This window comes from Convolutriloba macropyga, chromosome 2 (assembly GCF_964194025.1).
Source record: "Convolutriloba macropyga chromosome 2, txConMacr16.3, whole genome shotgun sequence".
NCBI lineage: Eukaryota > Metazoa > Xenacoelomorpha > Acoela > Convolutidae > Convolutriloba > Convolutriloba macropyga.
This window is the reverse complement of record NC_134469.1, coordinates 51,079,293-51,096,452: the sequence shown is the minus strand read 5'-3', so window position 1 is coordinate 51,096,452 and position 17,160 is coordinate 51,079,293. Positions and strand designations below refer to the sequence as shown.

General features: G+C 38.1%; 2 protein-coding genes across 2 annotated transcripts in view; both read left to right on the top strand.

Moving 5' to 3' along the window:
• Positions 1-1,525: 1,525 nt before the first annotated feature.
• On the top strand, positions 1,526-2,405 carry LOC142358745 (uncharacterized). Its single transcript, XM_075410304.1, has 5 exons — positions 1,526-1,627; positions 1,687-1,767; positions 1,840-1,894; positions 1,955-2,016; positions 2,087-2,405. Exons 1-5 carry the CDS (start codon positions 1,595-1,597, stop codon positions 2,276-2,278), a joined length of 423 nt encoding a protein of 140 aa, XP_075266419.1. The 5' UTR covers positions 1,526-1,594; the 3' UTR covers positions 2,279-2,405.
• Positions 2,406-2,452: 47 nt separating this feature from the next.
• Positions 2,453-17,160, top strand: part of LOC142358744 (autophagy-related protein 16-like) — a 42,454-nt gene continuing 27,746 nt past the window's right edge. The window contains exon 1 of the mRNA XM_075410303.1: positions 2,453-2,768. Within this exon, the coding sequence (XP_075266418.1) occupies positions 2,492-2,768 (277 nt within the window). The 5' untranslated portion in view covers positions 2,453-2,491. The remainder of the gene's footprint in view (positions 2,769-17,160) is intronic.

The window sequence follows — 17,160 nt, the reverse complement described above, 5'->3', positions numbered from 1 at the left end:
TTCAAAAACAAAATCAAGAGCGACGAACCAGACACTTACAGGAAATGTCGTAAAGAGCGTGAAACAGCAGCGCACGTTGTTGAATGTATTGGTGGAATCAAGTGCGAAGATCTTTGGCGGTCCCCCGAAGAATCAGTCTCGAGGCTTGGAGAAATCCTGGCCTAAACAACAACACTCCTGTTTTAAGACTTTGCCATCGCGTTCGATATTATTCCGCAAGACACCTGGATAAAATTTCCCTTCCGTGTCTATTCTTACCCGACAATTAGCCAACAATATGTGCACATTGAAGACAACTCATCCACCCTGAAAACGACAAGCGCAGTCCCCCAAGAGTCCATTTAGGGCGTCCTCTTTCTACTGTTAATCAACGACCTTCCTGGAACTTTCGTTGAAGTTATTGGCTACGGCTATGCCCTTCAAAGGCATCATCCCCAACCAAGGCCAACTGAACAGTGCTACAGCAAAAGTCGAAAAATTGTTGGACTCTCATAGATTGTTACCAAACATCAAGAAATCAGCACTCCTCAGACTTAGAGGAAAACTGTAAGCCACCTTGACAAATAAAACCCTTGAGGATGTTGGAAAAGCAACGGGAACTGAGACTCTATTGTAACTAATAGTCCGGAAAATTGTACCCGGAAAGTGTTTATATTGAGATGCGCGACATTCTGATTCTGCTAGCCATACCCAGCGACAACTATGACGTCCCTCTTTAGAATTACACGCGTTGGCACCAGGCAATCTGAAAGAAGCGAGCTGCTATGTGTATAAGCCAATCCAGACGGATGACCGACGCCAACTACTCGATACTTACTAAAGAACTATACAAGGGCTTCATCGGTGCCTCTGCGACTGTTCATGGAAGACAAGACAGATATCTTCCTCCAATTTCAATGACAAATGAACATGGTGCATATTTAGATGTGGAAATTGCAATCCTTGGAAAAAGATGAAGTGTACTAACTAACGAGGGTGCAGACCACCCTTGGGTTTGAGTAATACCCAGAATCTGCGACCACTACTACTAAATAGACATTAACGGACCTCCAGCAAAATTAATCCATGAAAAGGTAGTGAGACTAACGAATGGAAATGGAGATCTCTCGCAGATGCGGAAACTGTAACATCGAAGGCAAACTACGATTAAGCTAAATTTTGATCTGTAAAAGGTGTGAATCACCTAGAGCTCATGCTCTGAAGCCTACTCTGGTACTATCTCTACCAATATATCAGTTAAAATTGATCACAGAAAACCTGTTGGCTTCTAATCTGAACACATCAGACTGCTGCTTTACGCTGAGTCTCGTAAATGGTTTTTATAATAGCTTTTATTCTTTGCTGCATCGATAAATTGGTGCGGCAAAAAGTAGTAGTTTAATGTTCAGTTAATAGCGATTCTACTAATGGATATTGGGATCTATTCTGTTTCGCCCCCACCCCCCAGCTTAGTGGGAATTTATGTTTTATGACCCCCAGGTGAACGTGCATTATTTTTACATAGTAACGTGCTATATAGCAACACATTTTGTAACTTGGAGTCATAAAAACACTGGGGGAACAGAATTGTATTGTTTATTCTTCAGGTGGCCAGATGAGTGAATTAAAAAGTGAACCTAATCAATTAGTAAGTTTGTAATCTTTGCGCTTTGAAATAATCTGTTACAGTTGTTTCAACTTCTGTAGGTTTTCGGACTGACTAATCTGCCTGTGCGTTCCCAAAGAAGCTTTTCCCAAATTAAAGAAGGAAAAGTCTTATCCAAAAAGGTGAAATTCGTTTCAAGAGCTCAACTTGGATCAGAAACGGTTCAAGATAACATATTAGCAATTATCTTTCAGCTTTCCGACAGAAGTGACTTGTACATTTCGACAGAGGAGTTGCCGCCGTCATCTAGTTAGACAACTTATACTTTAATTTTTGTAATTAAACAAATTTGTTAACCATTCTGTTTAGAAATTGAAACTGAGAAGTCGACTATTGTATCAACTTATTTACAAAATCAATGGAGACTGAAGGTATGCCGCCACGTAGTTTGAGATATGCATAAAAACGCATGCACTCGTTGTAATCTCAGGATTGTTTCAGAAGCAACAAGAGAAAGCGGAGTTGAGGAGGTCGCAAGCTATGCAGTCGCAAAGTATCACGAGTAAAAGTTCAAAACATCCGAATAGTTCCGACATCAGTGGTGCTTCGAGTTCCAAACATCGGCGTTTAGATTGTCCTAATTCGTCTAATTTTAGCTCCCCGCCGAACAGCGATAGACCCAATTCAAGATAAATGTTCTGTTCCGTCTTCCTTTTGCGATCTTTTGTTTTTAGATAGATGCTTACTTAATTTTTCTGCTCATGTCACTCAAGTTAATTTCTTGTTGCTGTTTCTTAGAATTGTAAAATGTTCAACCAGGCCTCCGTTGAAATGAAGAATTATTTAATTCAGACTTAATTTCATTTTTCTCAACAAGAGCGTGTCCTTTTTTTAGTTTTTGTATGAATGAGTAACTCTACCTCAGAGACGTCGTCTCCCGAAACAGCTGCTTCTGAGACCTACTCTAGCGAATTGTATAGCACAGATCATGCAAAAGCCTTAGGGGAAAATCCCAGTAGTGGAGAGGAGGGAGGTGTGAGTCAAAGCTATGAGCAGCAGCGAACTCCGGTGTTCTCTCCCGAATCTTTTCAGATCTCCAGTCACGACAGGCTTAGACTTCTTACAGGGCTGAGGAAACGCAACCTAAGAGAATCGTCTCCTTTTGTCAATCTTTTTCAGGAGCGTAAGTTGAGATTTTTGAATCCACGGACGGAAATGAACGCGGGCTAAATTTGATAGCGAAAGAACTGCCTTTCGAATAATACTTCTTTCGAGAGCAGCCATTGCAAGCATTTAAACACGTTTTTCTGTTTTTTGAAATCTAGCAGAGACGGCACCTCTTGTCTTAGAAATTTCTTTTAAAAAATATGCGAAAATGATAATTCCTGTAGAAAGTAATATTTCAATTTATCTCAAGATATTCAATCTAGAAGTTAGTGAGCTGGAGCATCAGACATCTAATTTTTAATCAATAAACCAGTGTTGTCTGTGTCTCTTATTTAAACTCTATGGCGAGGGGAAAACTTTGTTAAAACAAGTTGTTTTATTTATTTCCGAATTGCGATAGCAAAACAAGTTGTTATAAATCAAAAGAAAACATTGAAAACTAAATATCAGTAATAAAACGACTTACGTCAGGACAAAATATTGTTCAAAAGAAATAATCTTCTTTGGCAATGAGTGATACTAAGTTTCAAAAAAAGCCAAAAGCAAATGGATTCCTGGTTGTTTAGTATTTGAGCTCTCAGAAACAGAAGACGTGTAGAGTGATTACTTAAATGTATCCAAAAATGAAGTTTTTTTAAGGGGATTTGAAAAATTCTTTTTAAATTATTTTAAATAGTTTTAGATAATAATTGCTTTGCGAGGTAGCCGCGGTTGCCTGTGATCACCACCTTCTGACTACTTTGGAATAGTGATAATCAGAACTCCATTTTTTACCTGCAAGCCATCTAAAAGTTGATAAGGGCAAAGCAAAACGCTGCAAAAACTTTCTCTCAGTAAATGTTAATCCTTTTGTAATTTGTGTACTCCTACTAGAATCAAATGACCCAGAATTCAAGTTCCAGGTAAGTAGCTACTCCCATTATTCAAAGTAATTGACGTGTGTAGTCCTTGAGTTGCTTGACCCAGAGTAAAAGTGACTCGCAATGACGAAAAATTGCAAAAGTTGCATAAAGAACACCTGGGAATGATTCGGTTTGTCTGTGTGGCATGCAATATAAATCTCCACCTGACACGTGAAAGTACTGGCTTAACTCCAGTGGCAGTGAATGGAGTCAAAGAACTCGAAACCCAGACCATGCTGCTATGCAACTGTTGACACAAAAACAATGCACGAGGTAAGTTCTTCAGGAGTTTTGCGCAGAACAATTTGGTAGAAAGACTGGAGTCTCGACCAAATTAAAACTCATTGGCATGGAAAAGAGACTGAACGAATTTGTTGATACTAAATTAAATGAAGCTTTGAGAAACACGCGAAATTTGAATAGACCTGCAGCTCACTCCTATCCCAGAATTTTACCAGTGCTCTGCCAAAGCACAAAACAGAGCAGGAAACGCACAAAAAGACCAATCACATCATTAGTCAGATGCTAATCATCCAAGAGATCCTCGAAGATCCAAAAAAGAGTAACGTTGAAAATCCTGTCCCAAACAAAGAAAAAGTAGCTGAGATACTGAACACATGCGGTATCCAACCACAGACCCCAAGTGATTGAAATGAAGAGAATGGGAAGATTCGATGACAAGAGATGCAATCCGAGATCGTTGCTCATAACGTTTTTGAATAAAAAATGAAGCTAGGCTCATCTGGCAACTGCCAAGAAGAAAAGGAATGTCTTAGTTGCGAAAAAATTTTACTATTTGCCAGCAATGTTTCCCGAGGATGCCAATATAGAAAACATGATCCTGAAGAAGAGTAGGTAATTGATTAATGAATTTTTCGAAAAAATGAGCAGTAGAAATTTGGAACTATAAACAAGTAGTGTAATACCCGAAACTGCAGCAGCGTCCACGGATTGACGGCCAATGGCAAACGTATCTAAGGTGTGCTCTCTAGCGGTCAATTCTCTCGCCTCTGAAGAAATGGCGCTCGATCGCTCAGAAAGCTGTGTCGTATGTCTAATCAAGCTAATGAATATGGAAATTGTAATCCGTGCAAGTTTTTATACACTCAAAGACAGTCGTTATAGCTACGCGCAAATAGACTTCTCTAATCTCGTGAACACACTTCCAAGCAAAGATCCCTTAGTGTTAAGTGGTGATATAAATTTCCCTGATGTCAATTGAGTTTATAGTAATCGCATATGTTTTTAAGCAAGCCATCATCGATGGATGAGTTTGATGATAAACTACTGATGCAAGCAGTTATTTTTCGCACATGTATCAATAATAGATTTGATGTTACCTACCAGAAAAACTGCCTATTCGATGCAGCACGCTATACTTGACATCATTTGCGACTGTTTTGATCACTTCAATTCAGCTGCGCGTTGAATGTCCAGTGCTAGATAACAAGCCAGTCAGGGGATCCTGTCACAGCTTTGGTAGTACGAATTACCAAGAAGTGATCGAAATGACGTAAAATGTGCGATGAATTCTAACAATTCCTTGAAAATAGAAAAGGAGCCCATGTCCCTCGGAGAACCGTACACAGACAACTCCCACCATGGATTACCCCTTGCACAAACCTACTGAATAAACAGCAGTGCCGAAAATTATGACAAATGACAAGAATTGAGAACGCAAATCTCAACTACTTCCATTCAAATCCAATACACAAGAAGTTAGATCGACGTCATGTAGCAAATCAATGGTCACTAACATGTTGACATTCTCAGAAATATCACCACGCTCCAGATCAAAATCCGGAACCCTAGATCAAAATCCAAGTGATTGCCTTGTACATTAACTTTTCAGAAGCCTTTGATAAGGTAACACACCGCGAACTCATATAAAAAGTGGCCAAGATGGGCGTAGGTAGAGGGTGCCTACTTGAAGTACTGATCGACTATTTGTAGAACAGAAGGCAGTTTGCTAGAGTTGTCAACACATTCAAAATTTCTTGAATCACTTGCCAATCCGTTAATAATCCATTCTTGGAACACATCTGATGTCCTTTATCAACGACCTACTTGATAGACTTAAATTCTCTGCGCCTTACATTTTTGCTGACGATTAGAAGATTTTGGCGATGAAATTCAAAATCGTCGACCTAGATTGATCTCTATCGAGAATGGGTGGATGAAAATAAAATGGAACTTGCAATTGACAAAGGTGCAAAGATCTAGGCATATTGATTGAGCCAAAACTCAGCTGGAAAAAGCATGTAGACTCAAGACTTGTAAAAGCGAATAGAGTTTTGTACGTAGTATGCAGGAAAATTTCTCACCTCTTTATTAGCAACGTGAAACTTACACTCTTCAGGACACTGTTGTTCCCAGTATTTGAAAGTGCTTGGAGAGGTAATTTCCATAAACTTCAAAGGTGCTAAAGAAAAATCGTGAAATAAATCACATGTAGACGAAATGAGACCTATGAAAACAAGATTGCGTTCTCAATATATCCCCTCGTCTACTGTATATTACAAGTGTCTGAGTTGTTGCTTTTTCCCCCTTAGTGAAATCTCCATCTTTCCGACAAAAAAAATCCATAAAGAAGATCGACGGATCCAAACCTTTTTAAACAAGGGATCACCGAACGAAGAAAATGAGATCAGAATTTGCTTTCCGGACATGTTGCCTGGCAAATCATTTAGTTCCATTTATCAACTTCAACGAAAGACAGGACTCTAGTCTCGAATCCTCGTTTTCTCGTGGAGCTTCATGGAAAGAAGATTCAACAAAACTGACTTATGCGCCTGGTTTGACTGCCACATTTACCGAGACAGATGGACAATTATCTAAACTTATGTCTTGGCTAAAACCCCTCAGCACTTGCTGTTTAACCTCTACAACAAACTACCTAAAATTTCTAAATGAAAACTGGTTGTATCACGCCGAAGTATTCACTTATCAAGCAAGCTGTATCGCATTTTGCTTTGCAAAGCACAGCAATTGTTCCAACTAAGAATTTTCCACCACTAAGGTTATAGACTCAAGAAGAGTAAAATTTGAAACAAAGTAAGCCGTGACTTGAGTTTGCGTCTCACAGGTAGAGAAATATTTCATCGCCCACATGCCCACTCGAATACACTGACACACACACACACACAATCACACACCCAAGCGCACACGCGCACACTTAAGCACGCACACGCACGCATTTGAAGAGAGTGCTTAGAGAGGTAATCTTCATAAACTTCAAAAGTTCTAAAAAAAAATCGTGAAATAGATCACATATAGACGAAATAAGACCTATGAAAAGCAAGATTGCGTTCTCAACCTATCCCCTCGTCCACTGTCTATTGCAAATATCTGAGTTGTTGCTTTTTCCCTTCTTAGTGAAATCTGCATCTTTCCGACAAAAATATCATAAAGAAGATAGACGGATCCAAAATCTTTTTGAACAAGAGATCAGAGGACGGAGAAAATGAGATCTGAATTTGTTTTCCGGACATGTTGCCTGGCAAATCAATTAGTTCCATTCATAAACTTCAAAGAAAGACAGGACCCTAGTCTCAAATCCTCGATTCTGCGTGGAGCTTCGTGGGAAGAAGCATCAACAAAACTGACATATGCGCTTGGTTTGACTGCCACATTTACAGAGACAGATGGACAATTATCTAAACTTATGTCTTGGCTAAAACCCCTCAGCACCTGTTTAACCTCTACAACAAAATATTGAAGATTTCTAAATGAAATTGTTGTATCACGCCGAAGTTTTTATGTATCAATCAATCTCGATCGCACTTTGCTTTGCAAAGCTCAGCAATTGTTCCAACCAAGAATTTTCCACCACTGAGGTTATTGACTCAAGAAGAGTAAAATTCGAAACAAAGTAAGACCTGACTTGAGTTTGCGTCTCACAGGTAGACAAATATTTCATCACCCACATGCGCACTCGAACACACACTCAAACACACACGCACGCGCACGAAGGCGCACAAGCACATGCACGCACATGCACTCGCACGCACATGCATTTGCACGCACGCACTCGCACATACGCACTCACACGCACGCAAATGCACACGCACGCACGTGCACACACGTATGCACGCACGCACACGTACTTGAAGAGAGTGCGTGGAGAGGTAATTTTCATAAACTTCAAATGTTTGCAAAATAGTGAAATAGATCACATGTAGACGAAATGAGACCTTTGAAAAGCAAGATTGCGTTCTCAACCTATCCCCTTGTCCAGTGTATAATACAAAAGACTGAGTTTTGGCTTTTTCCCCTTAGGGAAATCTCCATCTTTCCGACAAAAATATCCATATAGAAGATCGACGGATCTGAAATCTTTTTGAACACGAGATCAGAGGACGAAGAAAGTGAGATCTGAGTTTGTTTTCCGGACATGGAACCTGGCAAATCAATTAGTTCCATTTATAAACTTCAACGAAAGACAGGACCCTAGTCTCAAATCCTCGATTTCACGTGGAGGTTCTTAGAAAGAAGGTGCAATAAAACTGACATATGCACTTGGTTTGATTGCCACATTTACAGAGACAGATCGACATTTATCTAAACTTATAACTTGGCTAAAACCACTCAGCACCTGCTGTAAAACCTCTTCAACAAAATATCGATTATTTCTAAATGAAAGCTGGTAGTATCACGCCGACGTATTCATGTATCAATTAAGCTGGATCGCACTTGGCTTTGCAAAGCTCAGCAATTGTTCCAACCAAGAAATTTCCACCACTAAGGTTATAGACTCAAGAAGAATAAAATTTGAAACAAAGTAAGGCGTGAGTTGAGTTTGCGTCTCACAGGTAGAGAAACATTTCATCACCCACATGCCCACTCGAATACACTGACACACACACACGCACGCAGACGCAGGCACTTGAAGAGTGCTTGGAGAGGTAGTTTTCATAACCCTCAAATTTTCTAATGAAAAATCGTGAAATATATCACATGTAGACGAAATGGGACCTATCCCCTTGTCCACTGTATATTACAAATGTCGAGTTGTTGCTTTTTCCGCCTGGGTAACATCTCCATCTTTCCGACAGAAATATCCATAAATAAGATCGACGGATCCAACTGTTCAAGAGATCACCGGACGAAGAAAATGAGATCTGAATTTGTTTTCCGGACATGTTACCTGGCAAATCAATTAGTTCCATTTATAAGACAGGACCCTAGTCTCAAATCCTCGATTTTACGTGGAGCTTCTTTGAAAGAAGGTTCAACAAAACTGACATATGCACTTGGTTTGATTGCCACATTTACAGAGACAGATCGACATTTATCTTAACTTATAACTTGGCTAAAACCACTCAGCACCTGCTGTAAAACCTCTTCAACAAAATATCGATTATTTCTAAATGAAAGCTGGTAGTATCACGCCGAAGTATTCATGTATCAATTAAGCTGGATCGCACTTGGTTTTGCAAAGCTCAGCAATTGTTCCAACCAAGAAATTTCCACCACTAAGGTTATAGACTCAAGAAGAGTAAAATTTGAAACAAAGTAAGGCGTGAGTTGAGTTTGCGTCTCACAGGTAGAGAAACATTTCATCACCCACATGCCCACTCGAATACACTGACACACACACGCACGCAGACGCAGGCACTTGAAGAATGCTCGGAGAGTTAATTTTCATAAACCTCAAAGTTTCTAATGAAAAATCGTGAAATAGATCACATGTAGACGAAATGGGACCTATCCCCTTGTCCTGTATATTACAAATGTCTGAGTTGTTGCTTTTTCCGCCTGGGTGAAATCTCCATCTTTCCGACAGAAATATCCATAAATAAGATCGACGCATCCAACTGTTCAAGAGATCACCGGACGAAGAAAATGAGATCTGAATTTGTCTTCCGGACATGTTACCTGGCAAATCAATTAGTTCCATTTATAAACTTCAACGAAAGACAGGACCCTAGTCTCAAATCCTCGATTTTACGTGGAGCTTCTTGGAAAGAAGGTTCAACAAAACTGACATATGCACTTGGTTTAATTGCCACATTTACAGAGACAGATCGACATTTATCTAAACTTATAACTTGGCTAAAACCACTCAGCACCTGCTGTAAAACCTCTTCAACAAAATATCAATTATTTCTAAATGAAAGTTGGTAGTATCACGCCGAAGTATTCATGTATCAATTAAGCTGTATCGCATTTGGCTTTTCAAAGCTCAGCAATTGTTCCAACCAAGAAATTTCCATCACTAAGGTTATAGACTCAAGAAGAGTAAAATTTGAAACAAAGTAAGGCGTGAGTTGAGTTTGCGTCTCACAGGTCGAGAAACATTTCATCACCCACATGCCCACTCGAATACACTGACACACACACACGCACGCAGACGCAGGCACTTGAAGAGTGCTTGGAGAGGTAGTTTTCATAAACCTCAAAGTTTCTAATGAAAAATCGTGAAATAGATCACATGTAGACGAAATGGGACCTATCCCCTCGTCCACTATATTACAAATGTCTGAGTTGTTGCTTTTTCCGCCTGGGTGAAATCTCCATCTTTCCGACAGAAATATCCATAATTAAGATCGACGCATCCAACTGTTCAAGAGATCACCAGACGAAGAAAATGCGATCAGAATTTGTCTTCCGGACATGTTACCTGGCAAATCAATTAGTTCCATTTATAAACTTCAACGAAAGACAGGACCCTAGTCTCAACTCCTCGATTTTACGTGGAGCTTCTTGGAAAGAAGGTTCAACAAAACTGACATATGCACTTGGCTTAATTGCCACATTTACAGAGACAGATCGACATTTATCTAAACTTATAACTTGGCTAAAACCACTCAGCACCTGCTGTAAAACCTCTTCAACAAAATATCGGTTATTTCTAAATGAAAGTTGGTAGTATCACGCCGAAGTATTCATGTATCAATTAAGCTGTATCGCATTTGGCTTCTCAAAGCTCAGCAATTGTTCCAACCAAGAAATTTCCACCACTAAGGTTATAGACTCAAGAAGAGTAAAATTTGAAACAAAGTAAGGCGTGAGTTGAGTTTGCGTCTCACAGGTAGAGAAACATTTCGTCACGCACATGCCCACTCGAATACACTGACACACACACACGCACGCAGACGCAGGCACTTGAAGAGTGCTTGGAGAGGTAATTTTCATAAACCTCAAAGTTTCTAATGAAAAATCGTGAAATAGATCACATGTAGACGAAATGGGACCTATCCCCTCGTCCACTATATTACAAATGTCTGAGTTGTTGCTTTTTCCGCCTGGGTAAAATCTCCATCTTTCCGACAGAAATATCCATAAATAAGATCGACGGATCCAACTGTTCAAGAGATCACCAGACGAAGAAAATGCGATCAGAATTTGTTTTCCGGACATGTTGCATGGCAAATCAATTAGTTCCATTTATAAATTTCAACGAAAGAGAAGACTCTTGTCTCGAATCCTCGATTTTGCGTGGAGCTTCGTGGAAAGAATATTTATCAAAACTGACATATGCTCTTGGCTTGACTGCCACATTTACAGAGACAGATGGACAATTATCTAAAGTTTTGTCTTGGCTAAAACCACTCAGCAGCTGCTGTAAAACCTCTACAAAATATTGAAGATTTCTAAATGAAAGTTGGTTGTATCACGCCGAAGTTTTCATGTATCAATCAATCTCGATCGCACTTTGCTTTGCAAAGCTCAACAATTGTTCCAGCCAAGAATTTTCCACCACTGAGGTTATTGACTCAACAAGAGTAAAATTTGAAACAAGGTAAGACCTGACTTGAGTTTGCGTCTCACAGGTAGAGAAACATTTCATCAACCACTTACCCACTCGAATACACTGACATACACACACTCACCCATACACACACGCGCGCACACTGACGCACGCACGCAGATGCAGGCACACGTACGCACGCACATGGACGCACACGCACGCATTTGAAGAGTGCTTGGAGAGATTATTTTCATAAACCTCAAAGTTTCTAATAAAAATAGTGAAATAGGTCACTTGTAGACTAAACGGGAGCTATGAAAGGCAAGATTACTTTCTCAACCTATCCCCTCGTTCACTGTATATTACAAATGTCTGATTTGTTGCTTTTTCCGCCTGGGTAAAATCCATCTTTCCTACAGAATTATCCATAAAGAAGATCAACGGATCCGAAACCTTTTTAAACAAGGGATCACCGCACAAAGAAAATCAGATCAGAATTTGTTTTCCGGACATGTTGCCTGGCAATTCAATTAGTTCCATTTATAAACTTCACCGAAAGAGAGGACTCTAGTTTCGAATTCTCGATTTCTCGTGGAGCTTCGTGGAATGAAGATTCAACAAAACTGACATATACACTTGGTGTGACTGACACATTTATAGAGACAGATCGATAATTATCTAAACTTATGTCTTGGCTAAAACCCCTCAGCACTTGCTGTTTAACCTCTACAACAAACTATCGAAAATTTCTAAATGAAAGGTTGTTGTATCACGCCGAAGTATTCATGTATCAAGCAAGCTGTATCGCACTTTGCTTTGCAAAGCTCAGCAATTGTTCCAACTAAGAAATTTCCACCACTAAGGTTATAGACTCAAGAAGAGTAAAATTTGAAACAAAGTGAGCCCTGACACGCTGCACACGCTCGCAGGCACACAATCAAACCTCCTAACCAAAAATCTTGAAAAAACCGCACGCGAACGAAAAACGGCTGAAAAATTTCTAAATTAGAAGAAAATTAATTTTCAAAAACCTGAGAACACTATCAATACACACTAAAAATCATTAACGTAGTTTATTCAAACCTTCTATCCGAACAAAATCCTCAAAACCAAAAAAAATCTTGAAAAATCAGTACACGAACAAAAGTTTTGCTCGCTTATAGAATTTTTCTGTCACGCCTCAATCGCAGCAATATGAACAAAAAAACCACTCTTTATGCCACCTATCTTTAATGTTTTTTGCACCTCACAAACCAATCCATTTTTTTCAGCGTTTCATTTCCTGCTTCAAAATGTACTCCAATAAAATTGATTAAGAAAGACACTTTTCCAATACTATTTCCAATCGCAAGGCACTTTGTCCAGTACTCCTCTTCGAATCATAGAAAAGCAGTACAAGTCTTCAAATGAAATCCAATAACTAAAAGCAAAACACTGACTATCATGTTTTTCACCGCAACAGATTTGGGGCCCGAAAACATATGATCCAAAGGACATTAAAAGGTGACAAGTATTAAAAAATCTCAGTGTGTTTGAGATTTAGTGGTGTTAGTCATCAAAATATTTAACTGAAGGTAAAACAAGCGCTCACAGCCCGTCCCTAGATGGCATAACATTGATAAACGAATTAGGGTTGAAGAAATCAAAGCGACAGTGAAACTTTAAACGAAAGTCAAAATTTAAATAATGGTTTTAAAACTAAGTGGCATCAAAGGATTGAAAACACATAACTACATGCTGGAAAACTCAAACAATTTGTCCAATATTATACCATCTTTCTTTAATACCACCAAATTAACATGTAAAAAATGAACACGAGCCGACAAAAGTGTTAATAGAAATGAAGGGAGGCAAAGCCAATAAACAATGAACAATGCAAAGAAAGGAGAAGTACGAAAACGGGAGAAAAATTAGTCGAGCATCAGCTTTATTTTTCAAATTACAATCATATCGTAGTCATTAAAATTGTTCGCTGTATACAAAATGTTTATACCGAAAAACTGTGAATTCTTAGAGGCCATATGAGATCTGTCGAAAATGCGATTAAAATGACAAATGTGGCAATGCTCAAATTGTTTACTTCGGTTTCACCGAAATGATCCCATCGTCAAAATTATCCAGTACAAACTGAAAACTTTAAAGATTTTCGTGTGCTTTTCGGAAAGTTGATGTCAGCTGTCACTATTTCAGCTCATTGTCAGGTTAAAGAACGCTGAATATGAATTTTCAATATTTTGCCTTTTTTGTTTCAAAAACAAATAGTGTCATGGTCGAAAACTGTTAGTTGCCTACTATCGAAGTGAAACAATTGCAACTGTGCACCTTTAAAACTCTATCTTATAATACGAACGCACACATCAACACACAAAACGACACGCTGACTCACGTACTCACCCCGCACTCCTCTCTCTCTCTCTCACACACTCAAACGCATATACACGCGCATATTGTAATATTTAGCTATATTTTGCAACAAATAAAAATTAACCTGTTTTGTAATATTGAGTAAAAGAAAAATTGGACAGAAATGAAATGCTAACAAATTATCTCTTCAAAATTAATAAGAATGACTTTTTGCCCCTTGATTCAGTTTTTCAAGAATTTTTTTATTAAAAGCACTTTTTCGCTACGCAAGACATCGATTTTAAATTTAATAAACTTAATTTATTAATCTTGCTGGCATAAAATACCGAGCGAAATATGTAATTCGTTTTTGTCCCTTTATTTTCATTTAAATATAAGATTTTATCTCTTGCGAGTAAACTGGCGATAAAATAAGAACAGGGTTGTGCCAACTTTAATGAAATTGATCATCTCTATTCTGTCAACACATATTGATTTTTGAAAGAAGGGGAGGGGGTAATCACTCTGTTCTACTTCTCATTTTTTCGCATTCAGTTTCTGTTCAAGGTGTTCATGTCAAACGGCTTTGTCTTTGTCCAATGCTTTGACTTGTTTTTGTAAACTTCCTTTTGGCAGTGTTATACAAAGTATGATGAGCGACGACATAGTTCAATAAACAATGTCCATATTATATTCCAATTAGCCTTGAATATTGGTCGGACTTCGACATTTTAGCAAAAAACAAAGAAATCTTATAATTTTTCTGCCCATTATTCATTATTATTATTGCTTTATCTCTGAGTAGTGTTTTTGAGAGGTCTACTATGGTTTACAATGAGGCATAGTTTTTATATTGTGAGAGAGTTGAATTTGTAGTTAAGGGTTTCATTAGTTTACCATTTGTTTTTAAAGGGTTAGTGATTTTTTGATATTTCCCCTCTTTCTTCCCATGGTTGATTGTTGACAAGTCTCGTCTGTTTTCCGCTGAAGCGTAAGTTGCTCTGTTCAAGCGCCTCAGAGTGTCGCCGATAGTTTGGATAACATTTTTCAAAGAAATATTTAGCTTTTTTTCTTGTTTTTCTTACTTTGCGCCTATTTTTGTTATCGTTCGTGCCTTTTCACTGATTCTCATTGATGAACGGCATCTTGTGCTGTCTATTGATGCAAAATGGGTAATAACAGCCGTCAAATTTGTCGTTTTTTCGTTTGTTTAATTGCTCTCAAACGAAGTTTGTAGCAATTATATTAGTTCTGTCGGTCTTTTTTATGCCATTTTTCGTCTGAGGCTTTTGACTTTTGTCCTCAAAAACGGAATAAACAGGTAGCGCCCAGCAGGCATTAAGGGCTCTTAGAGCCTTTGAGCTCTGTTTCAGCTCAAACTGTTTCGGAGACTTAATTCTTATGATGTGATGGGCGGTTCTTAGAGGTTGAAGGCAACCCCACTGTTGACGCCCCCCCCCCACTTTCGCCCCCCCCACCACCGCGCTGTTGCGCCAACCCACTGTTGCCCACCCTACTCCCTTCCCATACTGACGAACAACCGATAGCTAAAAACACGCAATCTTTGCTAATTTTTACATTTTAAGATTTCTGAAACTGTCTTTTTGAGTTTTTTCAGTCCTAGTTGTCAGGGGACTTCCTCTAGGGTTTTATAATAGGTTACTGCACAGTTTCTAATGGTAGTGGAATGGTTTCAACATTTTAACATCACAAATTTAGCTTTTTGTTGACAAAAACATGCATTTTTAATTTTTTGACATTTATTCTTCATTATTTGCGTAGTTCCAGACGCAGGGGCCGGAAAATGTCCTTAAGGGTTTGATATTCAGTTACTGAAAAAGTTTGTTTACCATGGAATAGCTTTGATAAAAAAAAAATTGCTAAAACTTATCATATTAAAAAATTGAAAGCTATTCCATGGTAAACAAACTTTTTCAGTAACTGAATATCAAACCCTTAAAGACATTTTAATATGATAAGTTTTAGCAATTATTTTTTTTTTATCAAAGTTGCAGTTTTTTCATGTTCTTTGATAGTTTTCTCGGTTTTTAGGTCTGTCCAGCCTAAAGAGCCGAGGAACTTCCTCTAAGGTTTGAAAAAAGGTTACTATGTAGTTTCTAAATGCACTGGAATGTGTTTCAAGACTTCAACACAAATTTAGCGTTTTTTTGCAATTTTAATTTTGACATTTATTGTCATTATTCAGGTTTTTCGGCCTAACAGAAAATATTCTTTAGGGTTTGGTGATAAGTTACTGGAAGTTTTTGGCCATGGATTAGTTTTAAACTTTTATTATCACAAATTTTAGCACTTTTTATGCAACTTGCAATTTTTTCCAGGTTTTTTGAAGTTTTTTTTTGTCATTTTTTAGGTTTCTCCAGCTTTAAGAGCCACATAGCCTCCTCTAAAGTTAGAATATAGGTTAACGCATAGCTTAAAGATGTAATGGAATGTTTTTCAACATTTTAATATCAGCAATTTTTTGAAATATTTGCATTTTTTTCAAGTTTTTTTGGATCTTTGATATTTTATCCTTTTTTTCGGCACCAGGGTCCTAGGGACCTCGTCCAAGGCTTGTTGATAGGCTGTCGCATAGTTTTTGGGGTTAATGGAGTGTATATCCGGATTTTAATGACTCCAGCTTTTGCAATATTTGATAAAATTTGATTTTTTATATTTTCGGAAAATTATTATCATGTTCCCAGTTTATGGATCTTTATGGGCCGCTGAAACTATTTAAAGCTTGAAGTAGGGATACTGGATAGTGCCTTGAGACAATGAAATGGTTTTGAAAATTTTAGTATCTGGAATTTTAGCAAGATTTTGTTAAGATTTTGTTAGTAAGATTTTACCGAATTTTGCAATTGTTTTCAAAATTTTTGAATATTTTTGTCCTTTTCTGAGTTTAACGATCATTACTGGCCAACGAAGTTTTTCAGGTCTTGCAGATGGGTTACTTGAAATAACTCCATAGACAAAAAACAGTTTTGAACATTTTCACTGCAAATCTGGAAGCTTTTCTTTTAAATTTTGCAATTTTTTGCAAATTTTTTAAATATCCGTTTGAGTTATTCACTAACAAGTCTAGAAAATGGAAAGTTGCAGTGTCGAATCAAGCTGAAGCTAGCTTCACTAAACTGTAGCTAGCTACTGAAGAAGCCAACCGCTCGACGTTCGTTTGAGAGCAATTTGCCCGACGTTAGTCGGTTATGCTATTTATTTTTAATCAATGTAAGTTTTTAGTTCACCATTTTTGTTTGTAACTCTGTGCTTTTGTCACGTTATTTAGTGATCTCAAGTTGTTTTCGAAAAATGTTTTTATATACATGATGGTTTCAGTGAAATTGATACCACTTCTCAATTTTTAATGAAAGGACATACCCAGTGTCAAAATACAAGTCAGAATACCCAATATACTCTTTTAAAACGTCTACAACAGAAGGTTGCAACATTTACGAAATTGATTGTAC

What these genes read in the sequence shown, in the direction of transcription:
- LOC142358745 (XM_075410304.1), top strand. Translation starts at nt 1,595, where the DNA reads ATGAGTGAATTAAAAAGTGAACCTAATCAATTA. An exon ending in AAAGTGAACCTAATCAATTA is followed by an intron (nt 1,628 to 1,686) that starts GTAAGTTTGTAA and finishes CAACTTCTGTAG; the next exon opens with GTTTTCGGACTGACTAATCT. An exon ending in GAAAAGTCTTATCCAAAAAG is followed by an intron (nt 1,768 to 1,839) that starts GTGAAATTCGTT and finishes ATTATCTTTCAG; the next exon opens with CTTTCCGACAGAAGTGACTT.